The following is a 13,101-nucleotide window of genomic DNA, read 5'->3' on the forward strand; positions in this document are numbered from 1 at the left end:
ATTAATGAACCAGTTGGGTTTTTATGACAATCCAGCAGTTTTCATGGTCACTTTTTCCTTGTGCCGGCCCCACAAATTCCCAGATTCATTCAGCTCAATTTCACAACCTGCCTTTGTGTTTTTGTGGGTTCTCTCTCACTCCCTTTTTTCTGTTTTAAATCAATTTCACAGGGGATTAGAAGGGGAGGATTTGCATTCGAGAAACTGAAACCAAACATCACATCAGGATCAGACGGAGTCGCCCAATTTATCAAAACCTGAATATCATCGGATTTTGAACATGGAAGGAGAAAGCACCGTTCACAGTGGAGAGAAACCGCACACGTGCTCTGTGTGTGGACGAGACTTCAGCCGATTGTCTGTCTTGTCAAAACATAAGTGAATTCACACTGGGGAGAAACCATGGAAATGTGGAGATTGTGGGAAGGGATTCAGATCCCTGTCTGACCTGGAAACTCATTGGCGCAGTCACACTGGGGAAAAAAACCATTTACCTGCTCCGAGTGTGGGAAAGGATTTACTCACAGCTATCCCACCTGCAGACACACTAGCGAATTCACAATGGGAAGGGTCTGTTCACCTGCTCCGAGTGTGGGAAGGGATTTCCTGATGCATCCAACCTGTTGACACACCAGCAAGTTCACACTGAGGAGAGACCTTTTAAATGCCCGGACTGCGGGAAGTGCTATAAAAGTTTCAGGGAACTAATGTTCCATCAACGTGTTCACACTGATGAGAGACCGTTCAGGTGCTCTCACTGTGGGACTGGGTTCAGGCGATCATCTGAACTCACTCCACACCAGCCAGTTCACACTGGGGAGAGGCTGTTCACCTGTTCTGTGTTTGGGAAGAGATTCACTCAGCCATCCAACCTACTGACACACCACAGAATTCACATTGGGGAGAGACCTGCTTAACGAGTGGGAAGGGATTCTCTACTTCACCCTATCTGCTGAGACACCAGCAAGTTCACAAGTAACGACAGTGATTGGATTTTGCTGTTAATTACATCCAGCGCTGAGCCATTTTCATTGGAGTCTGTTTCTGCTGATGTTAATAAACGTGTCACGACTCACTGGGGCTTGTGCACTGTAATATCAAGCCTCACTGCTCCCCGAGCCAAGGCAAACATGAGAAATTTTATTAGACCCCCATTTTATTTGCCCCAATTCTACCTAACTTTTTAATGTAGATTAACCGAATACGCGCACCAGGTTTGTAAACTTAACAAGTAAACAATTGTTTATTAAACAAATTGTCTTTAACTAGTGGCAAAAGAAAGAAATGTGAACTGCCAACTTTTAACTCTATAACAAACTCTACCCCTTCTTAAACCCCTATACACAAACACACACACACACATAAGACATGCAAAACATGGATTTTAAGAGTGAGAAAACAGTTCAATAGCTGTTCAACTCAAGAGTTCAGGATTAGATGGATTCACTTTGATAGCTTTCTTCCAAATTCCTTGCCGGTCGTTGTGGCTGACATGAGGTGGTCTCCCAGCAGTTGCAGTCTGTGGTTCTCTGTTTGAAACTTGCTTTTAATGTCTCCACTGATGACTTGCCCCCTTTTCCTCTTGACAGGGGTTTCTCAAAGAAAGCAGGATACAGTGGTATGAGGAATAGCCAGCTGGCTACAATGGCAGGATTACTGGAATCTTACAAAACACAGGAGGAGAGGTTTCAGGTCTTTTCTCTTTTCAGGCTAGGAGCTGATCTACTGCACAATTGCCACACAGAACCTGGCCACTTGGTCAGGAGCCAATCAAAACTCTGTCGCTATGCGGTTCCATCTTAAACTAGGTCTCCTTTCCAGCACCATTTTGTCCAACCAGGCACACTGTTCTAGGAGATAGCAACATTGTATATTCCACATCCTGTTCCAGGGAACATGTCTTTCAACTGCAGCCATATTTTTTAAAGCCACAGTCCAAGAACATAAAAGTATATGTTCTTTACAACAGTCCAACAGAAATAAAAGTATATGTTCCTCCAACCCGTTATAATTGTTCATATTCTGGACAAAAGCCAAACAAATCAGCTTTGTGTTAAACACAGTGTATTGAATCTTTTAAATACCTCTAACACAAGTTAGTTCCTTTTGAAGGGCTCTCCCTCTCCCCTGTCTCCTCCAAAAACAGGTGTGAGAGCTCATGGAGCTTCTTTGTCACTAAGATTGAGACAATCTGATCAGCTGCCTCTGCTGCTTCCCTCCCTTCCACTAGTCCACCAGAACAAACTGTCTCTAAAGTTCCCCTTGTCTGAGCCCTGAACCCACACCTTTCTCCAGTTTCTCTTCCATCTCCTCATGTCCCCTCAGTGCTCATCTTGTCCATGAGACCCACCTCCTTCTCCATCAACCCTATTCCCACTAAACTGATCACCCAACTTCCCCATGTTCACTGATATTATTCAGAGTTCTATCTCTTCAGATACTGTCCATCTCTCCTTCCTCAACCCCTTCCTCAAGAAACAAACCCTTGTCACCACAATCCATGCGAGCTACTGCCCCAACTCCAACTTCCCTTAACTCTCCAAACTCCTTGGACATGTTCACACCTCCCAAATCTGTGCCCAGCCTTCGCAGAACTCCATGTTTGAATCCCTCCAATCAGGCTTCTGCCCCTGCCACAGGACTGAAACATCTCTGATCAAAGCCACCAATGACATCCTATGTGACTGTGACAAGGGTAAACTATCCCTTCTCGTCCTTCTCAACCTGTCTGCAGCCTTTGACAATGTTGACCACACCATTCTGCTCCAACACCTCTCCACTGTCATCCAGCTGGGTGGGGCTGCTCTCTCCTGGTTCCATTCTTTGCTTTCCAATCATAGTCAAAGAATCACTTGTAATGTCTTCCCTTCCCCCTCCCAAAGTTACCTCTGGTGTCCCCAAAGGAGGCCTTGGCCTCCTCTTATTTCTCATCAACACGGTCCCCACAGCGACATCATCTGAAAACAGTGTCAGTTATCACATGTACACTGACAGTGCCCAGCTCTACCTCACCACCACCTCGCTCCACTTCTCCACTTTTGTTAAATTATCAGACTGTTTGTTTGATATCCAATGGTGGATGTGCAGAAATTTCCTCCAATTAAATATTGGGAAGACTGAAACCATTGCTTTCATTCCCTAGATACCAACTCCATTCCTCTCCCTGGCAACTGCCTGAATCTAAACCAGACTTGATGTGATGTCAGGTTTGAGCCCGATATCTGTTCTAACTCGGGTCTGTGTCTGTGTCCCAGTGATTTTCCAGTCATGCTGATGATTTAAATCTTTCCCTACAGACAGAACAGATAAACATTTCTTTCTATAATCAAAGGCTGAGTGTATATGAATTCAGTGATTCTATAAAATCTTGCAAGAGTTTTGGTTTGAGTTTCTAATCTGCAAATCCTCTCTCTCTATTCCTCTGTAAACAAACTTTACAAAAGCCATCACTGTCAGTACAGGATAGAAATTCAGAACAGACAATTCTAGTTTCTATGAAATATTCTTTCATTCTCCCAAATCTATAAATCCCTGTCCCACACACTCCTCCCTCTCTCTGCTCATTGTTCCAGATTCAGTGCCTGGTCTCCTAATTCTTTTCCCCTCTCCAGATTCTCTCTCTTCCTGTCCTTAAAGTGGTGACTTAGGCTGTGGGTCAGTCCCACTCCTTCACTCCAATTCTACCAAATAATTCAGCTCAAAACAACAAATCATCTTTGATGACTTTATTATTAATTTTGAATGTTTGGAGGAAATCAGCTTTTTCCAAATGTGGAGAACAGAAAGTCCAGTGATTAATTCAGAGCTTCCTTTTCCCCAGGTCTGTTCCAACAAGCTGTGTGTATCCGAGTTACATTGATACAGACTCACTCACTCTGTAAGTGATCAGATCTCACTGAACTATGACACAAGCGGGTAGGTTTGCTAGTGCTGCTCCAGGGGGTTTAAACTGGATTTGCAGGGGGAGAGGAACCAAAGTGTTAGAGTAGATAGTGAGGTGGAGGAGGATAAAGGTCAAGCGAGGAATGCATATATATTCAGAAATCAAAGGTTTGTACGGGATAGAAGTGTTCTCAGGTGCATCCATTTCAATGCAAGGAGTATTGTCGGAAAGGCAGATGAGCTTAGGGCATGGATTGGCACGTGGGATTACGACATTATTGCTATTAGTGAGACTTGGTTGCAGGAGGGGCAGGACTGGCAGCTCAATGTTCCGGGGTTCCTTTGTTTCAGACATGATAGAGGGGGAGGAATGAAAGGGGGGGAGTGGCATTACTAGTCAGGGAAAATATCACAGCTGTGTGTAGACAGGACAGCCCGGAGGGCTCGTCTACAGAGGCCATATGGGTGGAGCTGAGGAACGGGAAAGGTGTGACCACACTTATAGGGTTGTATTATAGACCGCCCAATAGTCAGAGAGAATTGGAGGAGCAAATCTGTAGAGAGATAGCAGACCGATGTAAGAAACAGAAAGTTGTGATAGTAGCAGATTTTAACTTTCCACATATTGACTGGGACTCCCATACTGTAAAAGGGCTGGATGGCTTGGAGTTTGTCAAATGTGTTCAGGAAAGTTTTCTAAATCAATATATAGTGGTACCAACGAGAGAGGATGCAATACCTGATCTCCTATTAGGGAACCAGACAGGTCAGGCGACAGAAGTATGTGTAGGCGAACATTTTGGGTCCAGTGATCACAATGTCATTAGTTTTAAGTTAATTATGGATAAGGATAGGTCTGGTCCTCGAGTTGGGATTCAAAATTGGAGAAAGGCCAATTTTGTGGCAATGAGAAAGGATCTAGGAAGAGTGGATTGGGATAAGTTGTTTTCTGGCAAGGATGTGTTCAGTAAGTGGAAGGCATTCAAAGGCGAAATTTTGAGAGTGCAGAGTTTGCATGCTCCTGTCAGGATTAAAGGCAAAGTTAACAGGCATAGGGAACCATGGTTTTCAAGGAATATTGGCGATCTGGTTAAGAAGAGAGAGGTGTTTAGCAGGTATAGGGAACATGGAGCAAATGAGGTACTTGTAGAGTATAGAAAATGTAAGAAAACACTAAAGAAGGAAATCAAGAAAGCAAAAAGACATGAGATTGCTTTGGCAGGTAATGTGAAGGTAAACCCGAAGGGTTTCTACAAGTATATTAAAAGTAAAAGGATAATCAGGGACACAATTGGTCCCCTTGAAGAGTGGTCGTCTATGTGTGGAGCCTCACGAGATGGGGGAGATCTTAAACAGTTTTTTTGCATTAGTATTTACTCAGGAAACTGGCATAGTGTATAAGGAAGGAAGGGAAACAAGCAGTAGTGTCATGGAACATATAGAGATTAAAGAGGAGGAGGTGCTTGCTGCCTTACAGCGAATAAAGGTAGATAAATCCCCCGGGCCTGACATGATATTCCCTCGGACCTTGAGGGAGACTAGTGTAGAAATTGCAGGGGCCCTGGCAGAAATATTTAAAATGTCCTTAGCCACGGGTGAGGTACCGGAGGATTGGAGGGTAGCTCATGTTGTTCCGTTGTTTAAAAAAGGCTCCAAAAATAAACCAGGTAATTACAGGCCAGTGAGCCTGACGTCAGTAGTAGGTAAATTATTGGAAGGTGTTCTGAGAGATCGGATAAACAATTATTTGGACAGCCAAGGGCTGATTAAGGATAGTCAGCATGGCTTTGTGCGTGGTAGCTCGTGTTTAACGAACCTTGTAGAGTTTTTCAAGGAGGTTACCAAGAAAGTAGATGAAGGAAAGGCTGTGGATGTTGTCTACGTGGACTTTAGTAAGGCCTTTGACAAGGTCCCACATGGGAGGTTAGAAGGTTCAGACACTTGGTATCCATGGAGAGGTTGTAAATTGGATTCGAAATTGGCTGTGTGGGAGAAGACAGAGAGTGGTAGTGGATGATTGCTTCTCAGACTGGAGGTCTGTGACTAGTAGTGTGCCCCAGGGATCTGTGCTGGGACCATTGTTGTTTGTTGTCTATATCAATGATTTGGATGATAATGTGGTAAATTGGATCAGCAAGTTTGCTGATGACACTAAGATTGGAGGCGTTGTGGACAGCGAGGAAGGCTTTCAAAGCTTGCAGAGGGATCTGGACCAACTGGAAAAATGGGCCAGAAAATGGCAGATGGAATTTAATGCAGAAAAGTGTGAGGTGTTGCATTTTGGAAGGACAAACCAAGGTAGGACATACACAGTAAATGGTAGGGCACTGAGGAGTGCGGAGGAACAAAGGGATCTGGGAGTTCAGATACATAATTCCCTGAAAGTGGCGTCACAGGTAGACAGGGTTGTAAAGAAAGCTTTTGGCATACTGGCCTTCATAAATCAAAGTATTGAGTATAGGAGCTGGGATGTTATGGTGAGGTTGTATAAGACATTGGTAAGGCCAACTTTGGAGTATTGTGTGCAGTTCTGGTCGCCTAACTACAGGAAAGATATCAGTAAGATTGAAAGAGTGCAGAGAAGATTTACTAGGATGTTGCTGGGTCTTAAGGAGTTGAGTTGCAGGGAAAGATTAAACAGGTTAGGACTTTATTCCTTGGAGCGTAGAAGGATGAGGGGAGAATAGATAGAAGTCTACACAATTATGAGGGGTATAGACAGAGTAAATGCGAGTAGGCTCTTTCCACTTAGATTAGGAGAGATAAACACGAGAGGACATGGCTTTAGGATGAAAGGGGAAAGGTTTGGGGGGAATTTCTTCACTCAGAGAGTGGTGAGAGTGTGGAACGAGCTGCCATCTGACGTGGTAAATGCGGGCTTACTCTTAAGTTTTAAGAATAAATTGGATAGATACATGGATGGGAGAGGTCTGGAGGGTTATGGACTGGGTGCAAGTCAATGGGATTAGCCGAATAATATTTCGGCACAGACTAGAAGGGCCGAATGGCCTGTTTTCTGTGCTGTAGTGTTATATGGTTCTATGGTTCTAAGCTGTGTCTACCTGTGTTACATTGATACAGACTCACTCACTCAATGAGTGATCAGCTCTGGCTGAACTACAACAACTTATATTTAAATCGAGATTCTAACATAATACATTGTCCCAAGAAGTTTCACAGGGCCATAAGGACATATTCAGTCAGATGCCCAACTGCGTGGTCAAAGAGGTCGGTTATAAGGAGTGTCTTAAAGGGGGAAAGTGAATTAGAAAGGTGGAGAGGTTTAGGGTGGAAATTCCAGAGCTTAGGGTCCAGGCAGCTGAAGGCCTGGCCACCAATGGTGGAGTGATTAAAATTGGGGATGAAGGGCATCCAGTAATGGTGCTCCATGTACGTGGGCCCCGTAGCCCAGGCTCAAAGCCCAAATCTGAACTTTGGGACATAGTTTGACTGTCCAGGGTCTCAAAGAAAAACAATTCCCCAAATAAACATATTGTAGGACCTTGGTTTATTGATACCATAAAAAGTTTGGACCAGTTGAGTCCTCCTGTGTACTCGTTGGAGATTGACATTAACAGAGTTAAAATCCTCTGGATTTCAGTGTCAGAACAAGAACATGTTTTAGCAAAAACAAAAAATATATAAATACTGAACAGAACAAATCTGGGGAAATAAACAACAGTTCAATCACCATTAGAAAGTGATAAGTTAATGGTCACTGTTTCAGGTGGGACTCCTTCAGAATGAACACTTCCCACCACCAGCACCAACCCCCCTCCCCCATCCCCCTCCCTGTGAACTGAACATTCCTTCAGCCACTCATCCACCCATTGCACATCCACCCAATGGCTCCCAGCCTGGATTGACATTCAGCATGAACCCAGTGAGAGGGTGAGCTGACCCACGGGATGTCAGAATGGACAAGAGCTGGAAGTGGTTCCAATCGATGCGTTTTATGTTTCATTGTTAAAAACAGGAAACTTAATATTTTGTCAAACCCCCATGTGCACACCCTTGATGAATTATAATTTCTCTCCCAGTCCTTTCCTCTGGCTTCAACATGGTGCATCCTGTGTGGGTTCAGCAGCGGTAGAGACAGGCTGCTCGGGAGATGGGGGCAGTGTGTCGGGAGATGGGGCAGAGTGCGGAGAGATGGGGGCAGAGTGCGGGGAGATGGGGGCAGAGTGCGGGGAGATGGGGGCAGAGTGCAGGGAGATGGGGGCAGCGTGTCGGGAGATGGGACATATACTGTACATGTTTCTCATCTTCATAATTCACAACACTATTCCTGATGTTCATCAGCTGCCTCACTTTCTTTCCCATTAATTCCATTTGCTGATCTATCAGTAATGGACTTGCTGCCATCTCGAACAAAACTGTTTTCACCACTAAGGCTCCGCTGGTATTTAATAGTCTTCATGACATCATCGCACTGGGACTGGATGACATCATCGCACTGGGACTGGATGACATCATAAGAGTCCATTGTTTCTTAATGACCCACATCAATAACAAGAGGAAATATTAATAAACCTGAGCACATTATCTAGGCTGACACTCCAGGGTGACATTGAGGGACTGCTGCACTGTCAGAGACAGCATCCTTCACATGGAACTTGTGGAGGCTCTGGTCACAATCTTCCAATCCTCCTTATATAGTTGTGGTGTCAAAGAATTGACAGATTGTAAATGTTACACCCCTGTTCAAAAATACAGCAATTCCAGGACAATCAGCTTCATATCAGTGGTGGGGAAAGGCTGGAGCCAATAATCCAGGACAAAATCAATTTGCACTTGGAAAAGTATGGATTATTATTTCCAACATTTTCTGTTTTTAATACCGAGGCTTCCCTGGATCCCAAGGTGAAAAGAGGCTCTCTGGGACATGTGGGGAGCTGGGACTTTTCCCTGAGGGTAATCAGAGGTATGAGAACTGAAATAATCTAGAGTGAGAAAAGAGAAAAGATCCAAAAATGGAGCAGTTGGGAACAGGACATCAATTAGTCTCCTCTTATCCTGGAGAAATCAAGGACTCGACATTGTGTGTGTTTGAAACAAAGCTGATTTATTTAACAGACATCAAGATATTAAACTCCTTCCCAATTACAGGGATTATTAACATCTGTAAAAATAAACCCCAACAGTCAGAATGAACATGGTTCAGTTCTGGATGTGATTAACAGTGACAGTAACAGGAGAATCGAGAATATTAAGGGGAACAGCGGGTAAATAGAAATTATTTCCACTGGTTAGGCAGTCGAGGAATAGGTGTGATAGGTTAAAAGTTAGAACCAGACCCTTCAGGAGTGTGAATACATGACACAGAAACAGGCCATTCGGCCCAGCCAGTCCATGCTGGTGTTTATGCTCCACTAGAGCCTCCTCCCATCTTTCCTAATCTAAACTGGGTGAAGAATTTTCTTCTGGATTACCTATTGGATTTCTTGGTGACTATCTGATATTGATGGTCTCTAATTATGCTCTTCCCCACAAGAGGAAATGTTCTCTCTGTATCCACTCGATCAAAATCTCTCATCATTTTAAAGACCTCGATTAGCCTCAGCCTTACTTTCTCAAGAGAAAAGAGACCAAGTCTGTCAATCCCTTCCTAACACGTTTACCTGCACACTTCTGGCATCATCATTATAAATCTGCTCTGGGCCCGATTCAGTGACTTGATATCTTTTTCTATAATATGATGACCAGAGCTGCCCTCTTCATTCTGGCTGGTAAGATTTAGGTTTGGGAGTCACAGATTACCCAAAAACAGGGTCGAGCTCATAAGTGATTTGAAAGTAGTTCATTGAGAAGCAAAAGTTTAAATATGATGTGTAAGCTAAATAAACAGGAAAACATATGACCTATGACATGTGAGAACAGTTTACTGGTCCCGGAGGATAAACGGACGGATGACGCAGAGTGAATGCTGGTCTCTGTAGCTGGTGGTGACCGTCTCCTCTGAACGGTTAACTGCTGTGAGCCAGAGTGTGGGTGTTGGGCTGAAGCCAGTGTAGATCACTTCAATATCTCTGTGCTCTCGAGAGCCTGTTTTAACCTTTACACAGGCAGTTGGTTTACGTATGGGTCATGAGATCCAATTGTATCAGGGTTAGAAATGTCTTGTTTCAGGGCCTGTGCTAGAGACATGTTCTTGACAGAGATAACAGGCCTGTCCTGTGTTTGTCAGCCAGCAAGCTGCTATGGAGCTTTCTTCACAAGAGAGAGAGTGAGCTATTCTAACATTCCATAAATTTCTGAAGATTTTTATAGGATTATTAGACAATGATTTCTTACAGTCCGTTACTTGGATTGAACTTGTCTCCATTCCCGTGCCAATGGGATTTCTGTACCAGGCGGGAGGGTTACAATTTGGGAACTTTCGATTCTCCACCATTTCCCATTCCCCTTCTTTCTGGTGGATAATGGAGGTGTCACTGTGAGTAATGTGCAAGTCAGTAAGAACTGTCAGCAAGGATTAATCAGCACTTTCTAATTGGAGATGTTAATCAGTGGAACCTCTCACACACTGAATTGTAGAGTTCGTACCAAAGATCAATTTGGGATTGAAGTAAAAGTTCAGAATCTTGTTGTAAACTAATTTCTGATTAAAGTTCCTGAATTATGGGGAAATATCAGAGACAGCTGTTCTTAAAGGGACACTGCAGCCCCGAGAACACAATCAGCTACAGATCCAGGATATTAAACTCCAGCCCAGTTAGAGGGATTATTAACATCAGCAGAAACAAACCCCAACTGTCCGAATGAATATGGTTCAGTGCTGGATGTGATTAACAGCAACCATAACAGCAGTATCCAACTCCTGCAGTCACTTGTGAACTCGCCGGTGTGACTGGAGGTTGGATAACTGAGTGAATCCCTTCCCACACTCGGAGCAGGTGAATGGTCTCTCTCCCGTGTGAACTCGCTGGTGTGTCAGCAGGTGGGATAACTGGGTGAATCCCTTCCCACACTTGGAACAGATAAATGGTCTCTCTCCAGTGTGAACTCGCTCATGTCTCAACAGGTTGGGTAACTGACTGAATCCCTTCCCACACTCGGAGCAGGTGAATGGCCTCTCCCCAGTGTGAAGTCGTTGATGTACATTGAGGTTCGATGAAGCCCTGAATCTCTGTCCACAGGACGTACAGCTGAACGGCCTCTCCTCAGTGTGAATTTGCTGATGTTTCTGCAGGTCGGAGGACCCAGTGAATTCCTTCCCACATACTGTGCAGGTGAACTGTCTCTCTCCCGAGTGAACCCTCTGATGTGTCAGAAGGTTGGATAACTGAGTGAAGTTCTTCCCACACTCGGAGCAGGTAAATGGCCTCTCTCCAGTGTGAAGTCGCTGATGTCTCAGCAGGTTAGATGAAGACCTGAATCTCTTTCCACAGGAAATACAGCTGAACGGCCTCTCCTCAGTGTGAATTCGCTGGTGCTTCAGCAGGTCAGAGGAACCAGTGAATCCTTTCCCACATTCAGGACAGGTGAATGGCCTCTCCCCAGTGTGAACTGGCTGGTGTCTCAGTAGGCTGGATAACTGAGTGAATCGCTTCCCACACTCGGAGCAGGTGAACGGTCTCTCTCCAGTGTGTAACCGCTGGTGTGTTAGAAGTTGGGATGACTGAGTGAATCCCTTCCCACACTCGGGGCAGGTGAATGGCCTCTCCCCAGTGTGACTGCGTCGGTGGGTTTCCAGATGGGAAGGACAATTGAATCCTTTCCCACAGTCCCCACATTTCCACGGTTTCTCCATGGTGTGGGTATCCCTGTGTCTCTCCAGACTGGATGATCAGTTGAAGTCTCGTCCACACACACCGAACATGTGTACAGTTTCTCCCCACTGTTAATGGTGTGATGTTTTTTCAGGCTGTGTAACTGGTCAAAGCTCTTTCCACAGTCAGTTCACTGGAACACTCTTACTCGGGTGTGTGTGTCTCGGTGCTTTTCCAGTCACACTGATGTTTGAAATCTTTTCCCACAGGCAGAACAGACAAACATTTCTCCCTTCACATTCAAAGGCTGATGATATTCAGGTCCTGATGAATTGAGTGACTCTATCAGATCTTGATGTGATGTTTGGTTTGAGTTTCCCGTCTGCAAATCCTCCCCTTCCAATACCCTGTAAAAGGAGTTTACAATAGCCATCACTGTAAGAACAGGATAGAAATTCAGAGCAGACAATTCTAGTTTCTATGGACCATTTTTTCCTGTCTTGTTCCCCCAAAGCTGCAAATCCCCATCCCACACACTCTCCCTCCTCCCTGTGCTGAAATCCAAACAGTTTTGGACAATTCTTTCTGTATTTTTTAAACAAATTTCTACAACTGGAGATAACAATATGTCTGATCATTCACTTCAGTCATTACTCGTGAGAAAACATTAATCTGAAACCCCCTGACCGACCATACAGAATAGCAGATGTTAACCTTGTGTCCAAAACTTACTGCGTGGTGATTTAATGAGCGATCATGAAGGTGGTTTCTCCAAACCTCCCAGGGTTTCCTTCCTTCCTTCTCTCCCCCTCTAACTGAGTTAAACCTGGGATCAGTCTCATGGCCCATTCCAGTTCCTGCTTCTCTTCTTGATGACTAATTAACTCCAATTAAACACAGAGAAGATTGAAGACACTGTTTTCAGTCCCTGCTCCAATCTCCATTTCCCAGATACCAACTCCATCCCTCTCCCTGGGAACAGTCTGAGATTAAACAAGTCTGTTTACAACCTCGGTGTTACACTTGATCTCGAGATGAGTTTCTGACCTCATATCTGTGCCATCACTCAGATCGCCTGTTTCCACCCCTGTATTATCACCCGAGCTCACCCTGTCTCAGTGAATCTGCTGCTGAAACCCTCATCTCTGCTGTTGTTGCCTCCAGACTCGACTATTCCAACACACTCCTGGCTGGTCTCCCACATTTTACCCTCTGTAAATTTGAAGCCATCCAAATATCTGCTGCCTGTGTCTTCACTCGCAGTGAGGCCGTTTCCTCTAACACCCATCTGCTTCCTGACCTGCCTTGACTCCTGGTCAAGTAGCAACTTGGTTTTAAAATTCTCATTCTTATTTTCAAATACCTCCATGGCCTCATTCCTCACTAGCTCTGTAATCTCCTCCAACCCCACAACCCTCTGAGTTATCGGCACTGCTCTAATTCTGGCCTTGGCTCCATCATGCCTTCAGTTCTCTCATCCCCAAGCTCTGAAATTCTCTCCTTACAC

At 44.6% G+C, this 13,101-nt stretch overlaps 2 protein-coding genes across 2 annotated transcripts in view; both read right to left on the bottom strand.

Annotated features, from left to right (window-relative positions):
• The window catches only part of LOC144697462 (uncharacterized), a 99,889-nt gene extending 88,201 nt beyond the window's left edge, over positions 1–11,688 (bottom strand). The window contains 1 exon segment of the mRNA XM_078569434.1: positions 10,713–11,688. Within this exon segment, the coding sequence (XP_078425560.1) occupies positions 10,713–11,635 (923 nt within the window). The 5' untranslated portion in view covers positions 11,636–11,688.
• Positions 1–13,101, bottom strand: part of LOC144697491 (uncharacterized) — a 1,380,819-nt gene that overhangs the window by 1,123,387 nt on the left and 244,331 nt on the right. The gene's annotated exons all lie outside the window — the stretch shown is intronic.

The sequence above is a fragment of the Cetorhinus maximus genome, chromosome 23 (assembly GCF_964194155.1).
Source record: "Cetorhinus maximus chromosome 23, sCetMax3.hap1.1, whole genome shotgun sequence".
Taxonomy (NCBI): Eukaryota; Metazoa; Chordata; class Chondrichthyes; order Lamniformes; family Cetorhinidae; genus Cetorhinus; species Cetorhinus maximus.